Raw genomic sequence first — 26644 nt, forward strand, 5'->3', positions numbered from 1 at the left:
ACTGGTTGACCGGTGACGACACCGGTCATAGCATGACCGGTGACCGGACCATGTTGACCGGTGAAGTCTCCGGACCGGTCAACTGGTCGTTACCGATGAACGGACCGGGCAAATTTTGTCCGGGGTTGTCACCGGGCAAGGACCGATGCATGGCATATCATGATGGCATATGGTCAAGATCGTGTGGTGAAAAGTCCCGACAAACGGAACTTTCCCTACTTTGATCTGAACCAGGGCTCGCGCTGTCGTTCACCACTTGAGCCATTTGCAAAAATATTGAGAATTTGGCTCAAGAAAAATCCGATTTGCGAAAATGCTAAAATCTCCTAAAATTTCATTGAAAACAGCCGCCATTTTAACCCGAAACTGGTTTTCTATATTTTTCTTTTTGTTTCAATGAAAGTATTCGCAATTTGAACAGTGAACGAAAACCGGTCTGCACCTGTATCGAACCATCGCTTGACCTTATTGTTATTGAAGTGCACATGGTAGCTGGCCAATCAAAACCGAGCTCGCTTACACATGACATGATGTTGTTGAATGAAACGCAAAAATGGGTGGAGCTTTGAATACACAGTTAATATTGTCGTCTGCAAACAAAATAGCGGCCGGTCGCAAATATCGTATTATAAGATTAAAAATGAAAATAAGCGTGACAATAAATTAACTATTTCCAAGCTGACTATCGATCTAAATTAAAGCGTGATAATTAAATAATTAGTTCTATGTTGTTGATGTTACAACTTTCTGCCGATTTTCGATTGAAATGAAAAGGTGATAATTAATTAATTTGATCGTTTTACTCACACACTATGCTAACTAACAGTGGTGTATTTTAATCAAAGGAAAACGTGAAAAACACGCGCGGTTTTATTGCAATTAAAGTTTAATTAAAGTTACGAATTTGTAACGCATAGGAAGACTAATTCATGTCGTCTACTATATAAATGGAAGTAACCACTTTGTCCGTACAGTCGCTAACATAACTTCTTTAACCTTAAAGCGTCCATTGACCGAAAATGAGTCTGGACAAAAAAAATAAATAAATAAAACACAAAAAACTAGAGCATTCAAAGAGTCATGAAAAGTTGATTATAATTGGCTTCGCTTTGAGAATCAAAATCAATGTACTGTGACCTATGCATTAAGGTGCAGAATTCCAACACGTTCACTGTAGGTTGCAATATCCTGAAAAAAGACTCGGTGATCCCAGTCCCACAAATACACTCAGACATTGACACTGTCTCTGACTACTTAGGTACTGTAGGAATTGAAGGCTCACAGTCTGAACTGCTTTGCTTTGCCAATTTTACAAAAGCCAGCCATAATTCTGGAAACAAGTCAGTGACTGACATTCACTCTGCTGCAAATTTGGCAATTAAAAGTGTCCATTCCTATACAGCATCAGCAGAAGCTGCCAAAAGGTTGTTAGTATCCCCAGTGTCTACAGTTGATTGTGAACGAGGGTTCAGTAGGCAGAATGTAATCAAAACTGATTTAAGAAATTGTTTGACTGTAAAAAATTTGGAACATCTCATGAAAATCTCAATTGAAGGAAAAGACTGCAAAGATGTTGACTTTAAAGTGATCTACAAACTGTGGGCTGGTAAAAAACATTGCAGAACAATAATGAAATAATGATACACTTCATGACTTTGTTCTCTTTATATAGCAGGATTTGTTTGAAATGTATTTTGTGAATGAAATATATGCTTGTATTTTACATGCCATTCATCATGTTGTTAAAAATGTGCTGTATGAAAATATCTCTATTACTATGAAAATTGTGATGTGATGTATATTATGATATGTGACATGTGCTTGTTGTCGTGAAAAGAAATATAAAAAAACCATAATATATAATAGGGCATGCCCTAGATCTGGGTGGCTCAAACATTTTTTGGGCCAGCGCTAGCCCTGCTGAACTAGGCATTTGGAGGTCCATCCTTGCCCGAAGAAGGATTAAATGACTTCTTGTCCGCATTGGGTTTGTCCTTAATCCAATTTTGGTTTACAGAAGGCTTCCGATAGGAAGATGTTCTGTTCTGAAAAGGAGGCCTATTTGTGAGCTGATGTGGAGCAGACGGACGCTTAGTAGGGAACTGTCCCTTTTAGCGTTCTTGGCCGGTGGGGCTCCTGGGGGCTTAGAAGCAGGGCGCTTAAAAACCACAGGGCGCTGGCCAGAGTTGCTCCTAGCTAAGGAGGCATGTATCTGATCTTCACGATCAGCAGTAAGTGCCAACTGTATCCTCCCTCCGAAAAGAGAATCTGCTGTTAGTGGAGCAGTTCACAGGGAGTTAACGTCTGTTTCCAAAAGGAAATTATTGGGCAAGGAAGAGAGGATGAGGTCTCTCCGAAGCCTTAACATCTCAGACATAGACGACGCAGCATTGTGAGATAAACACTGCGTAGTACGTGAAAGATGTATCAACAAGGCACGGAGCTCCTCTGGGATTGAATCAGAGAGCTCCCAAACCAAGTCTTAGGCTGTGGCTGCCATGAGATCTAGCTGGCTAGCCAGACCTATGGAACGGCGTTCCCTCAGCTCCCAATTTTCCAACAGGGAAAGAGGGACTGCTGTATGGGTAGATGATGAAGGCATTGTAAGTGACAGCTTACTTATGTCAGCATCAGGAACCGGAAGTTTGGAAAGGTCCAAACCGGTAGAAGGGTCGGGTACCGGGGCCTTATAACTTTTCCGGCAGTCCATCTGTTTAGGCTCCGTCAGCTCCTTAGGGGCTTTCCATGGAGATGGCGAAGGCTTATTGGCTGGCTCAAGTGACTGGAAAACAGCCATTGTGGAAGAGCCAATAGGAAGGCGTAGATCCACTCGGGAAGTCGCCTTACTTATCCTGCCGGGCTCTCGTCTGCGGGCTACCTGTTCTGTAATGGTAACTGCAGATCCTGTGAGAGACAAGGAAGGACGTGGGCAGAAGTCCTCATCTAAGGTATTGAGCATTAGTTCGTAAACCTGATTGATGGAGGCCAAATAATAAAGTTCGGCCTCATTAGACTCCGAACCTGCCTCAATCCAACCTTCTGCGGGAGCATTGGATTGATTGAAACCGGTGGATACACAAGTAGGAATAATTGATTCATTCGCTTCTATCATGAGAGAATCGTTTTCCGGCACCATCAAATATAAAGCTGGTGAGTTAGGTCTATCAGAGATCAAGTCAGCAGACTCACTTTGAATACCAGAGGTCGCTGGTAAAGGATCAGTCGAAAAAGGGACAAGGGACATATTACACAGATTGACAGATTGCCTGTTTTTAAGTCATCTTTAAAAAATTATTTATTAGAAAATCTGTAATTTTTTATGTGTATTGTATGTTTTTTCGGCTTAAGGAATCAGTTTTAGTCAGCAATTTTTATCAAAATTGATCCTATCTTTCAAAAATGTTATGCATTCTCCATTTTTTATTCTATGTATTTTAGGATGGTGTAATAAATGATGCTATCTGTGATATCTAATTTATTTCTTACACATTTTTTAATAGTGTATTTTTAGGATCTCATAATTAATAATGATATCTGTGATATCTTAAGTATCAAAATGGTCTGTGATATACATGCATAGTATTTAATATATTTATTTAAATTATGTTGGTCATTTTATTGATGTAATTTTGTTTAATATTTAAGTGCCACTCTATGTCATGCCACCAGCTCAAAGGACCACAATGGAAATATGGGTTTACCCATTTTTGTGTTATCCTTGGTGTTGGTATGTATGTAATGGTATATTTATTTTCATGTATGTTATATTTTATATTTTGTACATGTTGTAAATGCCCTTGTATGCATTCCTTGCCGAAATAAATCTATCTATCTATCTATAAAGATTCCCGGCGACTGTTGGATCCACAAAGTATTAGGATTTGATGGTGTTGCGGCAGCCCGATGTATACTTCTATGCAATGTGGAAGAGACCCGTGGGGCTGAAAACGCAGCCGAAGTGGTTAGATTAACCCCTGTAACTTGAGCCTGATATGCATGCAAACTAGTGTTTGAATACAAATTATGCTCAGTGGTTGTAGGAACGGCTGAAGTGTGTGTTGAGGCAAAAATAGAGGCCAACACACGTGGAAGGGTGTCAATAGACTCCTCAGAGAAGGATCGACTAGGGGACCTAGGAGTCCGAGAGCGCCTAATAGAGGAAGGTCTATGTCCCTTATCCCTGCGATGCCGAGAGACTGTTCGGCGGCGCTGTGAATGATGTTTCCTGATCGAACGTCTCCCAGAGCGCTGGCCTGATCGCTCTTTACGAGGCAATCTACGCCGAGAAACACTCGGTGAGCGTGAACGACGTCCCCTCCGATAATGATGAGGGCTATTTGAAGTAGACGATGAGTCATACGACGATGAGTCCGAGGTGGAGGAGTAGCCGGAAACATTAGACACTACACATTTACGTCTGTGACTCACAGTAGAAATGCGGCTGCGTCTACCTTTGTGGAGTACTGACAAGGTAGTGTCAACATCTACGGTGACCGGAACGGTCTGTGGCACAGACCGGTACCCGGTGACCGGATCGGTCATTACATGATCGGTGACCGGACCGGTCAATGACCGGTGACCGATGACCGGACAGGTCATAGCATAACCGGTGACTGGACCGGTCAATGACCGGTGACCGGACATAGCATGACCGGTGACCGGACCGGTCAGTGACCAGTCATAACATGACCGGTGACCGGACCGGTCAATGTTGACCGGTGACCGGTGAAGTCTCCGGACCGGTCAACTGGTCGTTCCCGATGAACGGACCGGGCAAATTTTGTCCGGTGTCGTCACGGGGTAAGGACCGATGCCTGGCATCTACTGGTGGCATATGGTCAAGATCGTGTGGTGGAAAGTCCGTGACCGGTGAAGTCTTCGGACCGGTCAACTGGTCGTTCCCGATGAACGAACCGGGCAAATTTTGTCCGGTGTCGTCACGGGGTAAGGACCGATGCCTGGCATCTACTGGTGGCATATGGTCAAGATCGTGTGGTGAAAAGTCCCGACAAACGGAACTTTCCCTACTTTGATCTGACCTATTCTTGTTGCGTCCACGACTCTTGAAGGGTCGACGCTTGATGGCCCAGGTATCTGCAGACCAATGCTCACAGAAAGGGCAGAAGTTATCCTGGGTACATCCTGCACACGACAGGCAGCTACCATGGTTGTCCCATGCTGCCCTTATGTGTCCACATGAGCCACGTGTTTGAGGCATATTTTGACTTGAACAAACAAACAAATACACAAAACAATACAGAAATACACATATATATATATATATGGAGAATGTTTTAACACAATACAAAAACTTCTCTATTCTGTTAAACAGAAGAATCCAGCGAAACAGAAGCAACAATTAAGTCAATAACAAAAATGTCGGCCTTTGTATATCGCATCCGGAATAAGAGTGATTCTGGGTAATATCCCGTTTTGGTTATACGGCTACACGGCACTATGTGACCGTTTGGACCTACCTGACGGGTTCATGAAAAGTGTGGGATTCTTCGGACAGAAAATTCCGGATGAATTACGATCCTTCGGAGTAAATAGCAATATGATAGCAGGTAACGTAATTATGCTATTTAAACAGAAATAATGCCAACCATTATGATTTGTTGAGAAAAAACAATAAAATATGTAAACTTATCAAAATATCTGTTGATGTACTCAAATTAATTGACAAGCTATTGACAGTTTAAAATCATTTTACTTTACTATTTACTAATGGCTTTACAGCTATCTATGGGTCTAAATCTAATCACAGTCTTATGCAATTTTCGTAGCTATGCGTTCAGATCTGTTGCTACTCCCTTATAATGTGCTTGTCTACAAGTCTAAATTTCTTACTATTTCTGTACAATTTGTTTGTCTATTGGTCTAGATCTGTAGCTAGTCCATTACTATTTGTGTAGCTAAGGGTCTGAATCTGTGGCTACTCACAATTTCTATATCAATAGGTCTATTTCTGTGGCTACTCACAATTTCTATATCAATAGGTCTATTTCTGTGGCTACTCTCTTACAATCTCTATACCAATAGGTCTATTTCTGTGGCTACTCTCTTACAATCTCTATACCAATAGGTCTATTTCTGTGGCTAGTCCCTTACAATTTCTTTATCAATAGGTCTATTTCTGTGACTACTTCCTTACAATTTCTATATCAAGGGGTCTATTTCTGTGGCTATTCCCTTTCAATTTCTTTATCAATAGTCTATTTCTGTGACTACCCCCTTACAATTTCTATAGCAAAGGGTCTATTTCTGGGGACTCCCTTACAATTTCTATAGCAAAGGGTCTATTTCTGTGACTACTCCCTTACAATTTCTCCTTCCTCCAGCTCCTCCCCCCGACTGTCCACCATGTATCCAGGCTGCTTCTCCATCCACGACTCAAAGTTCCGCTTCAATGGAGCGTCATCCCCGGACAGCCTGGAACCGTCCTCCAGGTTGATCACTGGCACCCGGGAATCTGGAAATGGAATCAGTATACATGCCAAGGGAATTGCTATAAATACAAGAGCTTATCACAGTAGTGCCAAATCCCCGCCAAAATGTGTTTGCTTGTATGACAACATTTGTTTTAGAGAGTAGAATAATATTTGTAAAAACAAATAAAGGGAGATAATTCATTATGCTCCGGACAAAAATTTACTTTGAAATTAAATAAAGGGATATAATTCAAACACTAAGGTAGATAGACAGTTATGGTTCTTAGTAACTGCATTTCTCCTACTTGCCATCTTTTTAAGTTTCAAGTAAATCCCTTCTGTAGATTTAGAGTTATGCTTTGGACAAAAATTTACTTTAAAATTATATAAAAGGGGAAATAATTCAAAAACTAAGGTAGATAGACTAATGGTTCTTGGTCACTGCACTTCTCCTAATTGCCATATGTTTATATTTCAAGTTTAAACTAAATCCCTTTAGTAGATTTAGAGTTATGCTCCAGACAAAATTTTGTTTAAAATTATATAAAAGGGGAGATAATTCAAAAACTAAGGTAGATATAGTTGTGGTTCTTGGTCACTGCACTTCTCCTAGTTGCCATCTGTTTATATTTTAAGTTTCAAGTAAATCCCTTCAGTAGCTTTAGAGTTATGCTTCGGACAAAAATTAACTTTAAAATTATATAAAAGGGGAGATAATTCAACAAGAGGGCCATGATGGCCCTGAATCGCTCACCTGACTCATTAAGATCAGATGAAAACTATGACCTCTATTGTCTACACAATGTTTTTCTATGATTTGACCTAGTGACTTAGTTCCTGACTCTAGATGACCCAAATACAATCCCAATCCAGATTTCATCAAGATAAACATTCTGACCACAGTTCATAAATATTGGATGAAAACTGTGACCTCTATTGTCAACACAAGGTTTTTCTATTTATTTGACCTAGATTTTTACCCCAGATGACCCAAATACAATCCCACCCAGATTTAATCAAGAATTCTGACCAAATTTCATAAAGGTTGGATGAAAACTGTGATCTTTAATGTCTACACAAGGTTTTTCTATTATTTGACCTACTGACCTAGTTTTTGACCCCAGATGACCCAAATAAAATCCCAACCCAGATTTCATCAAGATAAACATTCTGACCAAATTTCATAAAGATTGAATGAAACCTGTGACCTCTATTGTCTACAGAAGGTTGTTCTATTATTTGACCTAGTGACCTTGTTTTTGACCCCAGATGACCCAAATACAATCCCAAACCGGATTTCATCAAGATAAACATTTTGACCAAATTTCATCAAGATTGGATGCAAACTGTGACCTCTACTGTCTACACAAACAAATTGTTGACGGACGGACGCACGGACACACGCAGGCACGCACAACGGCCGCCGGACATCACACGATCACATAAGCTCACCGTGTCACTTCATGACAGGTGACCTAAAAATATGTGTTGGAGATAAACATGAATAGTTGTGGTTAAAATCCCATAGAAACAAGGGCTGTTTGTAAAACATGCATGCCCCCCTATATGGGCTATAAGTTGTAGTAGCAGCCATCGTGTGAATACGTTTTTTGTCTCTGTGAATGGTGGTGGTGGTGGTGGTGATGGTGGTGTAGTAGTAGTAGTAGTAGTAGTAGTAGTAGTAGTAGTAGTAGTAGTAGAAGTAGTAGTAGTAGAAGTAGTAGTAGAAGTAGTAGTAGTAGTAGTAGTAGTAGTAGTAGTAGTAGTAGTAGTAGTAGTAGTAGTAGTAGTAGTAGTAGTAGCAGTAGCAGTAGCAGAAGCAGTAGCAGCATTACAAGACCAATACTTAAGAATGATCAAATGGGAAAAGATAACCTAGCACTGGCAGTAAATATGGGGCTCATTTACAGGTCAGATTTGGAATCTCTGCTTTAAAATGAGATTTTGAATGAATTAAAGGGAGGCAAATCTGTATTAAAAAGAACATGCATAAACCGTAGTTGTTTCCCTTGTTTGAACCATGCTAAATCCTTACAAGTTTGGAAAGAATTGGATGAAAAATTTGGACTTTATTGCATAAACACCATTTTCTCAATTCAAGGGGAGGTAATTCTGTACTTCATGGACCAATAATGCTCATTTTTTGTAGGGTTCGTGTCCTCATTGATATAAAGACACTGTGCAAATTTGGAAAGGATCGGACAAAAAATGTGGAAGATTTTTGAAAGTTTTCACAAAATATGATAAAAAGAATAAACATGCAAAGTTCAACGAGCTCCTGCGGCCATGTTTTTTGAGGAATCAAATTTCTTTGAAAAACTTTTTCAGGGGAGCCTTCAAAGGTCATCCCTGTGAAATTTTTTGAAAATCTGATGAGCGGTTTCTGACAAGAAGATTTTTTAAGGTTTTTACCATATATGGTCATGGCGGCCATCTTGGTTATGTGATCAAATTTTTTTTACTTTTGTCCCATGACCTAGGGATGCTCCACATGAAATTTAGTTGAAATTGGCTCAATGGTTTAGTAGAAGAAGATGTTTACAAATTGTTTACAGACAGACAGACGGACGGACGGACGCCGGACGCTGAGTGATCACAATAGCTCACCCCGAGCTATCGCTCAGGTAAGCTAAAAACTAAGGTAGAGAGAGTTGTGGTTCTTGGTCACTGCACTTTTCCTACTTGCCATCTGTTTATATTTCAAGTTTTAAGTAAATCCCTTTAGTATATTTAGAGTTATGCTCCGGACAAAAATTTACTTTAAAATTAGAAGGGGAGATAGTTCAAAAACTAAGGTAGATAGTTATGGTTTTTGGTCACTTCACTTCTTCTAGTTGCCATCTGTTAATATTTTAAGTTTGAAGTAAATCCATTTAATAGATTTGGAGTTATGCTCCGGACAAAGTTTCAGCCGAATGGACATATGGACGGACAGGACCAATTACTTTATCCCCTCCGAATTTTTTTTCGGCGGGGATAGAAATGTTACCATGATCATTCAAAGAAAATTCAAGTTATTGACTAGAATACATCTGTTTGACACAGCCCACTCACCATAAACTATTCTTCTGTGAAGAATTCATAACTTGAAAAACTGGTTAAAAATGGACCGTGCTCTGTGAAAAGGGGGTTTAATGCATGAGTGTAAAGTGTCGTCCCAGATAAGCCTGTGCAGTCAACACAGGCTAATAAATCAGGGACTACACTTTCTGCTTAAACTAGATTTTTGCTATAAAGAGACTGTCTTCAAACGAAAAATATCATACAAGTGTCTCCCTGATTCTGCACAAGCTAATCTGGGATGACACTTTACGCACATGCATTAAACCCCCTTTTCACAGAGAGAGGCTCAAATAAATGTCCGAGATAAAGAGTACACAACACTTTTGTTATGTTGACACCAATTAATACAATATAATTAATGCTAAAGCTCATATACAATGACTTATATAAATCAATGCATACCACTGTCAAAGCCAGCGAGTGCGCGGGCAGTCTGTCTGCGCGCCAGGGCCTCAGCCATGGCAATCTCTGCTAGTATCTCCTTCTTGCGCTTGCGACCCCGGCGACCAGATCTTTGGTACAGCAAGCCCTGCTCCAACTGCAACCATACATGTATACGTTCATTTTTTTTGCTTTACATTTTAAAGCCTGTGCCTTTTGGATTGGGAAAAAGAGCACATTAAACCATGATATTTGGTAAAATGATGTCTTATTTATATGATAATAAATAACAGAATTCCAATTATTAATAAGTGCATGTTTAACTGCAATTTCTTACTTATATTAAAGAGTGCAACTTATTTATATTGCTGTTTAATTATCTTAATATAAATAACTATTGAATTTATCGAAAATGTTTGGCATGGGGAAGAATCAGTCAGATTTTTTGGGGAAAAGGTTATTTTTACCACCAGAAACAGTCTGTAAAAGGCTCTAAATTTTGGCACAACACATCACTGGTGCATGAAGTGAATACATCTTTGTAAAGGTTTGTGTTTTTCAACTCAGGGTGATACAATAGCTCAATATGTTTTTTAGTTACTTATCGAAATACATTTTGCTATTTCTTTAACTTTTAAGATCTGATGTATTAACACTATTATAAGGTCATATCATTACATAAGTATAGCTTAATTATTTTCGAGTTATTTAACAAAAACAATTTTTCTATAGTTATTAACCATTTCCCACTCAGAGGCAAAGTGAAAATGGCTATATGCAAACAAAATAAAACCAGAACAGCCTGCGACTGACTCGCATTCTGTTCAGGTTTTAAGCTGTTTGCTGCTCATCAGTATCTAAGGGTTGGAAATGAAGTCTTTAAAACATGCCAAAACATGTGTATAAGCGGTAAATGGTTAAACAAGACATTGGCCTTGACCCCACCCATCCCATATGCAATACAAAGTCAGGTCTGGATGCAATACAAAGTCAGGTCTGGATGCAATACAAAGTCAGGTCTGGATGCAATACAAAGTCAGATCCGGATGCAATACAAAGTCAGATCTGGATGCAATACAAAGTCAGGTCTGGATTCAAAACAAAGTCAGGTCTGGATGCAAGGCATTTATGTATATAATTTAAAACTTCAAACTAAAGTAAAACGCAAACTTGGCCTTTAGGCTCATTTTAATATGGGGAATAAATGTTTAAAGGTTCAAGGAAAATCTGTCAAGGGGGGGGGGGGGGCATTCCTGGGAAATCTAGCCACACAAAAAACTTTGACTTTGATAAATTGTAAGTTAAACTAGTGACCTCAAAATCAATAGGGGTCATCTGCGAGTTATGATCAATCTACCCATGAAGTTTCTTGATCCTAGGCGTAAGCATTCTTGAGTTATCATCCGGAAAACATTTTACTATTTCGGGTCACCGTGACCTTGACCTTTGACCTAGTGACCTCAAAATCAATAGGGGTTATCTGCAAGTCATGATCAATCTACCCATGAAGTTTCATGATCCTAGGCGTATGCGTTCTTGAGTTATCATTCAAAAACCATTTTACTATTTCGGGTCACCGTGACCTTGACCTTTGACCTAGTGACCTCAAAATCAATAGGGGTCATCTGCGAGTCATGATCAATGTACCTATGAAGTTTCATGATCCTAGGACCAAGCGTTCTTGAGTAATCGTCTGACAACCGCCTGGTGAACGGACCGACTGACCGACCGACAGACCGACATGAGCAAAGCAATATACCCCCTCTTCTTCGAAGGGGGGCATAATAAATAATTCTGAAACACGGCGGATTTCAGTTCTCAGATTAAGTGTCAACAACATTTTTTTGGCCAGTGAAACCCCTGAAAAGCGTTTTATTATGCTATTTGTATTTGTCTGGGTATTGATTTTAACTGGAAAATAAACTATTAACTGTTTCTTTTAAACCTCAATAGCTTATTAGTTGTTTGTTGAGATAAAGTATTTTTAATGCAAAATATGGATTCCTTGTGAAAAAACCTCATACAGATGGCAAGTTTCAACCAAATGAGACAATTAAAACAAAAAACAAAAAGAAACCATCGGGGACGGGTGATGCTCCCCAAAGTTTTTTTTTTTGTCAAAATATTGCAATATATATTCAGATAAAAGGAAATGTCTTGAGGGGCATAACTTTGGACAAAATAATACGATGGATGGTTTAGCAACTTAAAAATTTCAAAGGGCCATAACTCTCTAAATAAATCATCTAACCAGAACCCACAAATAACATGCGCATCTCCTCAAGGTAGTGAAGCTTCCCATAAAGCTTCATTGTATTCCAGTCAGTAGTTGGGGAGAAATAGCCCGGACAAGAATTGCACTATATGTACAGTTTATAGAACATTTCAAAGGGCCATTTCTCTGTGAAAAATCATCCGACCAGAACCGGCTGATAATATGCACATCTCCTCTTGGTAGTGAAGCTTCCCATAAAGTTTCATTGAATTCCCGTAATAAGTTGCTGAGAAATAGCTCGGACAAGAATTGCACAATACGTACAATGGAAAATTTCAAAGGGCCATAACTCTGTGAAAAATCATCCGTCGAGAACCGGCTAATAATATGCACATCTCCTCTTGGTAGTGAAGCTTCCCATAATGTTTCATTGAATTCCGGTCATTAGTTCCTGAGAAATAGCCTGGACAAAAATTGCACTATATGTACAGTTAATGGAAAATTTCAAAGGGCCATAACTCTGTGAAAAATCATCCGACCAGAACCCGCTGATAATATGCACATCCTCTTGGTAGTGAAGCTTCCCATAAAGTTTCATTGAATTCTGGTCATTAGTTGCTGAGAAATAGCCTGGACAAAAATTGTGCACGGAATGACACACGGACGCACGGACGGACAGACAAAGCGGCGACTATAATTATGCTCCCCCCAAATTTTTTTTTCAGGGGTGTGATTGAGGCAAAGTCAGAGGGGAGGAAAATTCTGTTGACTGATTTTGACTACGCGAATGGCGAGCATAACGCAATGACAAACATAAAAACAGACATTAAAATAAACAACTTTTTGAACTTCATAACAATATTTCTTTATAAAAACCTGTTAAACTTCACATTAATCATACTGAGGATGCAAAGTAAACAGTTAAGTATGTATTTATTGTGATCAATAGCAGCAGTTTTTCAATGTATTGAATGACACTTAATAGACTAAATATAAACCAACACTCTTGAGTGTTCTTCTGGTGTTAATGATGTATTAACTGAGTTAAATTAATATATTTAACTTGTTTACCTTTCAATATCTTGCATTTCACATCTTCACTTCAAAGTTATTTTAGTTAACTGAACAGCGTGACAAACATAATAAAGCAGAATATGGATATGAATCTGATTATACACAGACCCACAGACATATAAAAATCAAATCATGTTTGTCTATTTCCATGTTCGAACGATACTCTCTAAATTGTTTTACTTCGCGAGTAGACTACACTCCAATTTGCAAACACTGATTTCCGTGACACAAATTTAGTGGGCACATTTCTTAACAAAATATGTGTTGCTTGTATCTAAAACGTAGTCTTTTTTTTTTTGACAAACACATTTCATTATTCCTATAAGACTAGGTGATGTCAGTCGTTTATTCGACTGCTATTTGTTATTTCAATAATCTTAATTTTCTCTTCAGGTTACAATATACTAAATCTTTTTGGAGTGCAATGCTATACTCTTTAAAAACCTGAACATCATTTATAAGAAGACACAATTCTCTGTGTGGGCACTTGCCATGACTTTATTTTAGAATGTTTCTTTGTGCATGTGGTAGGGAAAACATTGATGTTTAACAGAAATTCACTCATTTGCTTGAAGGTTAAAGACTACATGAGACTTTGACAGATGGCGGGAAACCCTCATCCACTGGTACGAACCCGGTAAATTGATGGCTGTAAAACAGTGACCGCTGATTCGCATCGAGTTCTTTCTTGCAAAACGCATGACCCCCCTTTTTTATTGTCTAAATCATTGCGACTTGGAATGCTCTTTAAGAAAAGGTATGGTTATGGGGGTCTCTATGCGCAAAAGTTTGACTTTATTTTTTGTTGAAGTTATTGCTTTTACATTGAATTTGTGTAGGAAATCTTTTGGTATATTGTAACCTAAACTAGCTTTAGGTAAAAATGAAATATCATCTGCAAGTGCAAAATATGACTGGGAAAGCTGATTTTTGGTCATTTCTTAACAAAAGAGAAGAAAATAAGTGCCTTAAATGCATGAATTCAGATAATTTGACCTGGAATAGTTGTTTTTCAAGTTGACCCCCACCCTGATATAGCCAAATAAGGGCTAAATTGCTTTCCGACTTGAATTCAAAGGCATATTGGTTGACCGTGTAGCGTTAGTGTGCTACATGAAGTCAGAATTCAACGCCAGGAACTCCGTGATCCAGTAACGCAACAATAGCTAGTGCATAAAGCATGAACATTCAAACAGAGCCCCATTTCACCGACATGGAATGGCGGACATTTTTACAGTTTGGACAGTGCAGCAGACACTTAATTGAGGCAGCCTTCATATTTAGTACAATCATGAACATAACAAGGTTTATTACTTCATATTATTCATAAAAATACACTAAAAATACTTAAATGCATGTTTTTTGCCATTTTATATCTATTTTTTATTGGGAATTTTGACTTTTTCAGGTAGAGGAATGTCTGCAACTAAGCCGAGGGCCACTGGATAAGGGTTGTTGATGGTAAAACAGGTAATAATACTAAATTATTATCATGTACGCAAGCAAATAAGCATATTTATGATGCTTAAGGTGTGAAATACTGTCATAATCAGGTTTGTGGTCACTCAAACCCTTGCCGCCATGCAATTCCCCGTGCAGTTTGTATGGATAGTTCCGCGTCCTGACACGTAAAGCTCGCGCTTTGTTGGCAGCAGAAGTTGGCACTTAACAGGTTTATCCTTGTTCCTAAGCATGTATGCAGTGCATCTGAGTTGATATGCTACTTGTAACCCTACGATTAGCTTGTGTTTGGTATTGTTTTCTCACAATATGCTTACAGTCATGGTCCCGGCTTGAAAGGATGTGGCGTCCGACTTAAACATAGGATTGTTGTAGCAAGTGTCCCCTTCATCATTTACCTTAGAGGGATCTTTTTGCCAAAATGTGGCACTTTCAGCAACCAGTTTAGTTTTTCATTTGGTACATGCTTCTCTCATTCAGTGATTTATGGGAAGTATTGACCTTATTTGCTTGTCTTTGCATACAAAGGTGACATGGATCAATGATATGTGTTGTGTTGAGAATTCTGCGGGAAGCTGTGTCCCCAGAAGATGTACTAGAAACCTCTTTCAGGAAGCCTGCATTGATCTGAGCTGCCTTTCTGCCCCTGTTACTTCATAGAACTTCATTTCTAAGCTTATAATGCTCTCCAACATATATGTATCTTGTTCATTTTAACCTTTCCTTCTAGTTTAAACCCCCAAAATGAGCATTTTTGTCTTTCGCTCAGTTATTAACGCCCATTTTGACCAGATTGCCACCATAAAAATAGTCAAAAGTACTTGTTTTGCGCCCAAAATATGAAATTTTGTATTCTCTTGAACCTCTGAATGACAGCTGGCAGAGCATATTGACCATCTGCTGCAGTTTAAAGGCACCCATGGCATTATATGCTAGAATATACCATTTGCGACTGGTAAATAAATGGGCTCCGAGCAACAAGGCGCTTTCAAGATTTCACACTTTTATAAGTGTGAAACAACAAGTTATAGGAAGCTTATTGATTTCTACACTTCAAAGTATCTTTGATCTCTCATTTTTGCTTATTTGTTGTTTGTCTTGGATGAAATTGGATATTTTTGCTCTGAAAATGACATTTTTGGGGATATTTAAAAAAAAACACACACAAAAAAGACATTATCAAAATTGCTTGGAGTGAAAATATCTAACAAGTTCATTCTTTCCCCACCCCGCATAAGCCCCACGTGCCTGTCCATATGGTTTGTTTTGGTATTTTGTTGCAGATATTGAACACAACAGCTTTAACTCTTAAAGGGACATTTAAGCTTTAACAGCCCTTAAATCGCCTTCTTCGGACCGAAAACACCCGCATGTGAAAATGTGATCTAAAATGGCCAAATGGACAGATAATCCAGCCAAACTTAATATATTGGTGCAATATGAATAGGAAGATAATAATATGCAAGAAAAACACATTTCATTCAGAACATATTTTTCCTTTAGGTTACAATATACTAAATCTTTTTGGAGTGCAATGCTATACTCTTTAAAAACCTGAACATCATTTATAAGAAGACACAATTCTCTGTGTGGGCACTTGCCATGACTTTATTTTAGAATGTTTCTTTGTGCATGTGGTAGGGAAAACATTGATGTTTAACAGAAATTCACTCATTTGCTTGAAGGTTAAAGACTACATGAGACTTTGACAGATGGCGGGAAACCCTCATCCACTGGTACGAACCCGGTAAATTGATGGCTGTAAAACAGTGACCGCTGATTCGCATCGAGTTCTTTCTTGCAAAACGCATGACCCCCCTTTTTTATTGTCTAAATCATTGCGACTTGGAATGCTCTTTAAGAAAAGGTATGGTTATGGGGGTCTCTATGCGCAAAAGTTTGACTTTATTTTTTGTTGAAGTTATTGCTTTTACATTGAATTTGTGTAGGAAATCTTTTGGTATATTGTAACCTTCACAACGGCGCCATTTGCAAACAAATCACAGAGCGCATTTTAAGAACACGATTTTAATTGGAAGATTGGGAAACGACAGCCAATTATATGGCTCGTTTTAAAAATGCTTAGGCAGAATCTACCAGTTGTAAAATGCGGAGAGATTTCAAGGGCCGCGGATATTTCGGGCCACTTATGAAATACGTCCGCGGAATCGGTGGTAGCCCCTCTCCCCAACATTTTTTAAAACGAATTTACGGAAATCTCAGAAGTGACATCCGGGACAACCCGATCCGCGGAAATCCGCGGATCCGCGGAAAAATCACACCCCTGTTTTTGGGGGAGCATAATAAATTGCTCAGCAAAAAATCACCAAAAAGTTTATTACAGAGTGAAAAAATTGCAAACGTTTGTACCAGTTAAGATATTTTTAAAATTCAAACTAATCAAAAAACGTAATGATTATGATCATTTTGCACATCAACATGTTTAAAAAAAATCACTGTGGTTGCTTAGTAAAAAGAACTTCATACCATAACATTTTTAAAATGAGTGCATATTTGGTCACCCATCTTTTTGTTCTTTTTTTTCCGTCCTCCTACCCGACACTTTTAGAGAAAAAAAAATCTGAAAATCATTTTATAACAAGATGTGTTTGTGAAACACAATGTCCCCCTATATGATGTTTGACCTTGAAGGATGACCATGACCTTGTGAAGGATGACCTTGACCTTTCACCACTCAAAATGTGCAGCTCCATGAGATACACATGCATGCCAAATATCAAGTTGCTATCTTCAATATTGCAAAAGTATTCATAAAATAAGCTATTTGGGCCACATATATTTGACCTCTGATCTTGAAGGATGACCTTGACCTTTCACCACTCCAAATGTGCAACTCCATGAGATGCACATGCATGCCAAATATCACGTTGCTATCTTCAATATTGCAAAAATATTTATAAAATAAGCGATTTGGGCCACATATATTTGACCTCTGACCTTGAAGGATGACCTTGACTTTTCACCACTCAAAATGTGCAGCTCCATGAGATAAACATGCATGCCAAATATCAAGTTGCTATCTTCAATATTGCAAAAGTATTCATAAAATGAGCGATTTTGGCCACATATATTTGACCTCTGACCTTGAATGATGACCTTGACCTTTCACCACTCAAAATGTGCAGCTTCATGAGATACACATGCATGCCAAATATGAAGTTGCTATCTTCAATATAGCAAAAGTTATTGCAAAATGTTAAGTTTGCACAAACAGACCAACAGCTAGACAGACCAACAGATAGACCAATAGACCAACAGACAGGGCAAAAACAATATGTCTCCCACTACTATAGTGGGGGACATAAAAAAATTCTGGCCTAAAAGAAAATATGAAAGTGGAAAGTGTTGTCCCTAATTAGCCTGTGCAAACTGCACAGGCTAATCTGGGACGACACCTAATGCACATGCATTAAACCCCTTTTTCACAGAGCACGGACCATATACATGGTACACAAGACTGATGACATCAGAAGACTGACTTATCCCCCAATAACTTGCTTTTGTAAAGGTTAGGAACTAAACTAGCCATTAGTTCTTAAGAAGACAATGTGCAGTGCAAGACAGAGCAGCTGGTTGTGATATTGAGGTGAGAAGATTCGAATGCATGTATCACACCATTCATTCACCAATGGTCAAAGTCATGTAATATGTCCTCTAATCAATTTTAAATATGTCAACTCATTGTCAAAGTTGTTTGCCTCTAAAATTGTGTTCACTTTTTTAGTTTCCATGCACTATATCTATTAAGCAACTTTTTTTTATCTCTCACAAATTGATTCTGTTTTACTTCACAACTTCTTCTTTTTTACAATATTCTTGCAAACAAAACCATTGCATTTAGCTCCAAAAAAGAGTTTCATAAGCAAATGAATATCTGTGAATTAGACAAACATTATTAATTAGGTCTGAGTAACAGTTGTGGAACCACAGTGGTCTGTATTCATCCGATATTATTAAAATTAGATCACTGACTAATTTTCAGACTTAGCAATTGACATATTTGTTCTTATATTGTTCAATCCATGTTGTTCAAGTTATGCAATTGGACACAAATTTTACTATTAAGTGTGAAACTGTCGAATCTGTTTGATATTACTACAAAAGATAAAAAAAATTCGCACTAAACTCTCGAAATATGCCGTTAACTTAAGAGCTGCCATATAAACAACACATGAGTGCCAGGTCATGTCATAAAGGTTCTTATATGATTGGCAATGATACACAAATACAGCTATGGGATAGAATTCAAAAGGTATCTCAAGTAATTCCAAATAAATGTTCAACTGATTATTAAAAATAATATATTATTACCTAAATACCAAAACATCTGCATATGTTCACAGTCTTTAATACACAGAGTACTAATATCATAATTATTTAAATATTTTTTTGGTGTTTTAACACTTGATTTTTTAAGGGTAATGATAAAGTTAGGAATTTTTCTTTATTGAATACTTTGTTGTTGTTTTTTTTTTTTTATAAGACCCTTGGTGAATATCATCTTGGCAGCTGTGAATGTCTATCTGGAGGACAACAACAACAAACAAGGGCTGTTTGTAAAACATGCATGCCCCCCATATGGGCTGTCCGTTGTACTGGTAGCCATTGTGTGAATACGGCTTTTGTCACTGTGACCTTGACCTTTGACCTAGTGACCTGAAAATCAATAGGGGTCATCTGCAAATCATTTCAATGTACCTATGAAGTGTCATGATCCAAGGCAAAAGTGTTCTTGAGTTATCATCTGAAAATCATTTTACTATTTCGGGTCACCGTGACCTTGACTTTTGACCTTGTGACCTCAAAATCAATAGGGGTCATCTGCGAGTCATGATCTATCTACCTATGAAGTTTCATGATCCTAGGCATATGCGTTCTTGAGTTATCATCCGAAAATCATTTTACTATTTCAGGTCACTGTGACTTTGACCTTTGACCTTGTGACCTGAACATCAATAGGGATCATCTGCGAGTCATGATCAATCTACCTATAAAGTTTCATGATCCTAGGCATATGCGTTCTTGAATTATCCGAAAATCATTTTACTATTTCGGATCACCGTGACCTTGACCTTTGACCTAGTGACCTCAAAATCAATAGGGGTCATCTGCGAGTCATGATCAATCCACCCATGAAGTTTCATGATCCTAGGCGTATGCGTTCTTGAGTTATCATCCGGAAACCATTTTACTATTTCGGGTCACCGTGACCTTGACCTTTGACCTAGTGTCCTCAAAATCAATAGGGGTCATCTGCGAGTCATGATCAATCAACCCATGAAGTTTCATGATCCTAGGCTTATGCGTTCTTGAGTCATCATCCGGAAACCATTTAACTATTTCCGGTCGCCGTGACCTTGACCTTTGACCTTGTGACCTCAAAATCAAATCATGATCAATGTACCTATGAAGTTTCATGATCCTAGGCCCAAGCGTTGAGTTATCGTCTGACAACCACCTGGTGGACGAACGGACCGACCGACCGACCTTCCGACCGACTGACATGAGCAAAGCAATATACCCCCTCTTCTTCGAAGGGGGGCATAAAAATACATTCGCACATAGCATGAGCACGGATGGTCGAGTGGTCTAAGCGGGATGCTTTTTACTCCAGGCCCCCTGGGGTCAGTGGTTCGAGCCCTATTGAGGGTTACTCTTTTTCCTTGTTTATTGTATTCTTGTTTTTTTACTGAAGATTTTTAGGGCAAATGTTTAAATTTATCAATATAAAGCATTTAATGAAAAACTTCAATACATGCCAAAATCTGTGAAAAGGCCCCTTTAATTTCAAATATATAACTTGAGTCTTTAATTGGACATTGATTAAAAAGTAGTTTTGTTCATTTGTACCGGTAAGATGTCTATTAGATAAATGCTTGAAAAAAAATCAGAAACAGCAACAACAAGGCACACGCAAAAATATATTAACAAAGTGCTGACTTGGGATTCAATGACGACGAGATTATTTGGTTATTACCTTGGAAACCTTATCGTTTAGATTTTTTGATGAAGGGGATATCTTTACCTTGTTGCCCATTGGATCGAGGGGTGGGAAAACCTGAGGACTGTGGAACGTGATGCGGTCCTCTATATCAACACAAGAAATAATATTATATGCATTTAAAGAATGTGTTATATATTTCTTTTGTCGTTTTCTAAGTACCATTATATTTATTTGTAAATGTGTTATGACATCCTTTGAGGGCCTTTTTGATGACGTAATTTAAAATAGTGCCGTATACACAAAACGCACCATCGTAATACTATATTATATAGAGATAACATTTTCGCTTACGCAGAAAGATCAGGACATTGAGTTGACTTTGCGATTGTTAAACAAATATTCTTTAATTAATTTCTAACAACAAAATGGCCTCGCCTCTGGCAATCTTTTAAACATGATTACCATGAACGACACTTACTAACATTTTCTTGAATTTCGTACGACAAATTTAAGTTACTTTGTTTTCAAAGTATAATTGAAAAGAACTAACCCCAGTGATAAGTTAATGTCAGATTATTATTATCATTTATTCACAATCTTTCACATGTCCTAAATATTTGGATATTTTAAACCACATTTTGTATTTGTTTATTGAACCGTGACCTAAAAATTCGGTCGCTACTTAAATGTGTCGTAAGATCATATATATAAATCAGGGCCTCAGCCCTACAGCAACGAACCGTGACTGTCTGCTGAGCCCTGAGCGGCGACATTCGGGGGTCCCGGTGGAGTCTGATACGACGCAGGTGAGGTATCTGCTCGAACAAGTTGGATAATTGAGCCTCGCTCTCAGAACAATGCATGTGCGTAAAGTGTCTCCCAGATTAACGTGTGCAGTCCGCACAGGCTAATCAGGGACTTCACTTTCCAAATAAACTGTATTTTTGCTAGGAAGAGATTTGTTGTAAACGAAAAATAAACAATAACAGGGGACAGTTTCGTCCCTGAGAGGCCTGTGTGGACTGCGCAAACTAATCTGGGACTATATTTTACGCGCATACGTTGAACCCGGTTTTCTCAGAGCGTGGATCATAAAGATTATCATGCGAGTCCTAGAAACAGATACACACGAGGCTTGCTGAGCGTTATCAAAAACCTCTAATATTCATAGTTTATTATTCCAAATAGAAGCCTCTGATATGCTCATTATAATGTATACTGTAGTGCTCTTGTAATGCGAGGCTTAAAATATGTAAGCGCGAGCCATGTCGAGTTTAATTCTGACTCACTCAGGTCTAAACAAATTGATCAGATATTTTGTCGGATTTGCCACACCTAAAAATTGCCGAAATTAAAAAAGTTTATTTTATTTGCGCACCAAACGACTATTTCAAAAGATTGTGTGCGTGTGTGTTTTTCCAACTAATGTTGGATAAGTATATATATTTTACAACAAAGACTCTTAATCACGAGTATTTTATATATTACAAGCAAACAGTCAAGGAAAAAACTGATCCAATGCTAGCTTATATTTACACGTAGTGTCAACTATTTGCAATATATACAAACATTGGGTGAATGCGTTTCCTATTAGTGTTAAATACATATGCGCACTTTATTTTTATTGTCTGCGTTATTTGCTTGTTTAAACAAAGACCTGTGTAGCTCGTACTATCATAGCTTACAGTTCGAGCCAATTACCTTATAAAAAGAATATACAATGACCATTTCAATTTAATTGGTAATAAACAAGGGCTGTTTGTAAAACATGCATGCCCCCCATATGGGCTGTCCGTTGTAGTGGCAGCCATTGTGTGAATACGTTTTTTATCACTGTGACCTTGACCTTTGACCAAGCGACCTGAAAATCAATAGGGTTCATCTGCGAGTCACGATCAATGTACCTATGAAGTGTCATGATCCTAGGCCAAAGCGTTCTTGAGTTATCATCCAAAAATCATTTTACTATTTCGGGTCACCGTGACCTTGACCTTTGACCTTGTGACCTCAAAATCAATAGGGGTCTTCTGCGAGTCATGATCAATCTACCCATGAAGTTTCATGATCCTAGGCGTATGGGTTCTTGAGTTATCATTCAAAAACCATTTTACTATTTTGGGTCACCATGACCTTGACCTTTGACAAGCATGCATCAGAGAGATGGTTGGTTAGTTTGTCTATCAACCACACTCGTCAAATGTAACTACAAGAAAATCATTTCCAAACTCTAAATAAAAAGTATGAATTGCACAGAAAGCGTATTGGAAACTCACTGTATAAAGCAAAGGACAATAAACAATAATGAGTTCAGTTGGTATCTATGTATTCTACGTCAGTCAAGACATACCATTGTGTACGTAATAACTAAACACATTTTACACTAAAGGTTTTTAAGTAAATGTTGCTCTATAACTTTTACTAAAACGCTAAATGCTGATATACTGAGTGCTTCTTCTCTCCCCATGGCTGACATATTAAATACTACTTGTTTTCCCATGGTTGGTTCTCTGGGTATACGTTTTATAGCAAGATAACGTTCCAAAATATAGCTTTATATATTCATTAAATTTACAGTAAATGACATTTTAATAAAATAAAAATTAAAGCAGCATATAGAGTTCCAGATCATTTTACAGATTGCGGTCCTTTTTTATGGAAAGGAACCAATCACCAAACAGTGAGACGCAAAACAAATATGTCAAAACAAAACGAAAAAAAACATAAACAATGTTATAGTCAAGTAAGAATATCGTCTACACAGTAAAACTTAAAGGACTGGCTTTATTGTTTTTTTCACTATAAAATGCAGAACAATATAAAGAAAACTAGCGCATTCAACTCAAATGAATCTTCATACTTTTTACCATGCGATATCAATATTTCTATAAGACATGTATGAATTGTAGCATATTTTTATCAATATCGATTTTAAATCTTGTTTAACTATTTTTTGCACATTCTCAAAACAAATAAACTTAAGAATTTGACCTCTTTTTTAGTCTTGAAAGGTGGACAAATGCAGCAGCTGGATATTTCTTAAACATCTAGATAACGTAGATGTGTTGCATATTTGTTTATAGAATTAAAACCAAGCTAGAGAGTTAAATATACAAAGTCATAAATACTCGTTTAAAATCAAAGAATATGATATTCATCAATTAGATTCAATAAAGGATGGCTAAAAAGTGAGTATATTAATAACAATACAAATAATATCGAATTTAACGACTTTTAAGAACAACCATTTTCACTATAGACTCAGACGTTCAGGTATATTGTAAGATGCATTGTGTAGGCCCCTTGTGCCACATTGGATTGCTAAAGGATACTAAACAATTTTGTTGATTTACGTTTATTTATGGAGCTCTGTATAACTTGAAATGTATTTGAAATAAAAATATTGACAATAAATTTGGCTGAATTTTGGGATTGAACAGACTTTACTTCCTGGGAGTCAAATGCTCTAACCGAGACACTAGTTAAAACACTTGTAATTTTGAACGTTATGTATGTAACTTTTTGACTCCTACAGTGAAATTGATTGGTAAATTACGACCGCGTGGTATTTTCGAAACAATCAAAGAGTTCCAAACCTCTGTAGAATACAGCGTTCAAACAAAAACCTTGAAGTGTTTAGACAATGCATTGACAATGTTATTTTAACAAACTCGATTTAATTGGTATTTTTGCTATGTTTAATGTTGGTTATATGTGGCGGGCAGCTTTAAAAAAGCACAAGTCATGTAGAATTTACCTGGATTGACCAGCACAAGATGAACCACGCAGATTGTACATTCATCAAAGAGATCAATGAAGCGAAGTTGTATTCTTTGATGCTTCAACTGAAAGAAACACAATAGTATCATACAAATGCAATATCTCACTCTGCAAATCCGTAACATATATATTAATATAAATTCGGCTTATATTGACATTCACTCAGTTATGGTTTCTGACAATACCTAATTCTAAGGAACTGAAAGTTAATTACGTTATAATGTTTAACATGTGCAGAAGTAATACGAAGAAAAATGGCTTCTACCTAAAACGGCCAACGTAAAGATGGTAGCGGTTAAAGAAATCGAGGCATTACAACTCCAACATATTCACATGTACTTAAGACCTATTAAATTATTAATCAATAATATCCAAAAAAATGGTTTTTTTACAAAGAAGATTTTCAATATGTTCAAAGTTCTTTAATCACTCACTAATAACTATTCCTAAGAACCATTTAATGAGATGTTTTAAAGGCCACTTGACATGTTTAATTTTTTAATTGCTCTTTTTAATATTCTCAGCTGTTTCTCAATGGATGGGAATGATGTAAGCTAAATAACATTAGTAAACGAAGTGCGAAACGGATAAAATATACACAGCTGTTGACATATCTGTTTCTTCATGCATCTCTGAATGCCACATTTTTAAGCAAACCGGTTCATAGGAATGGACATGGTTCATGGAAGAAATAAGTGCATACAGCAATTTGGTGACACTTATTGATATACCTTGTTCCATTTGCAGCCATGAATAAATGAAGACATGTTTGAAATGAAAACTGTTAACGCTTGTTTTGTGTCAGTGTCGCACTTATTCCTTTTATCTTGTAAATCCTTAATGAAACTCTCCAATTCTGTCAACTCAAATTCGTTCTGGAAAACACACAAACATTTTGTTTGTAATTGACAATAATAATCAAGCATTCATGGTCTTTAACCTAATTTAATACATCATAATATATTACCTTTTCATGAATGCAATCCTTGACAGGTGTACCATTTTTCAAGAAAAAACCGGACGGTTTATGACAATTGCCTGTCAGAGAGAATCGTAGCTTGCAGCACAACAAACGCTTCGAGTTCCAAGCAAGCAAAAGTTTTTCTATGTTGTCTACCTCTTCACAACATTTGGGACCCGTATCATAAACAATGCACAAGCAATGGGCATTCTTGTCTGCATGTGACATTGACTTTTGATGCACATTCAGTTGTTTTCCCAATAAGTCTGCAATGATTGAAATTTAACTTGTATGACTACTATAAGCGTTAACATTTTAATGTAAATTGCAAAGTTTTATACACGCTTGATCACACAGAAATAAGAAGTGGTATTTGTGAATTCACCATAAAATACGCTTGTTTCTTAAACAAAGGCTGTGTTTGGAATTTATTCACTTTGCGTGTATGTGTTCTGTATATGTGATAAACCTCGACGCATATCCCATCATTGTAACGTGAATACAAATTTCAGGTAGGGATACTCGCTAAAACACACACACACACACAATTATCGACAAGTAATAAACCGCGCTTACATGTAAATAATCGCATGAATGATTGAGTTTGAATATAAAAATGCTTTCAACAATGTAACATGTTTCATAACATTAATTAAGAAACATACATTTAAACACTCAAGGATAACGTAAAATTTAATAATAAACAAGGGCTGTTTGTAAAACATGCATGCCCCCCATATGGGCTCTCAGTTGTAGTGACAGCCATTGTGTGAATATGTTTTTTGTCAAAGTGACCTTGACCTTTGACCTAGTGACCTGAAAATCAATAGGGGTCATCTTCGAGTCATGATCAATGTACCTATGAAGTTTCATGATCCTAGCCATAAGCGTTCTTGAGTTATCATAGGGAAACCATTTTACTATTTCGGGTCACCGTGACCTGGACCTTTGACCTAGTGACCTGAAAATCAATAGGGGTTATCTGCCAGTTATGATCAATGTACCTATGAAGTTTCATGATCCTAGGCATAAGCGTTCTTGAGTTATCATCCGGAAACCATTTTACTATTTCGGGTCACCGTGACCTTAACCTTTGACCTTGTGACCTGAGAATCTATAGGGGTCATCTGCGAGTAATGATCAATCTACCTACTAAGTTTCATGATCCTAGGCATAAGCGTTCTTGAGTTATCATCCGGAAACCATTTTACTATTTCGGGTCACCGTGACCTTGACCTTTGACCTAGTGACCTGAAAATCAATAGGGGTCATCAGCGAGTCATGATCAATCTACCTACTATGTTTCATGATCCTAG

General features: G+C 37.6%; 1 protein-coding gene across 1 annotated transcript in view; it reads right to left on the minus strand.

Moving 5' to 3' along the window:
• Positions 1-26644, minus strand: part of LOC127850135 (uncharacterized) — a 238930-nt gene that overhangs the window by 178846 nt on the left and 33440 nt on the right. The window contains 2 exon segments of the mRNA XM_052382939.1: positions 25099-25242; positions 25335-25594. Coding sequence (XP_052238899.1) covers positions 25099-25242; positions 25335-25594 — 404 coding nt within the window.

Source organism: Dreissena polymorpha, chromosome 11, assembly GCF_020536995.1.
Source record: "Dreissena polymorpha isolate Duluth1 chromosome 11, UMN_Dpol_1.0, whole genome shotgun sequence".
NCBI classification, from domain to species: domain Eukaryota; kingdom Metazoa; phylum Mollusca; class Bivalvia; order Myida; family Dreissenidae; genus Dreissena; species Dreissena polymorpha.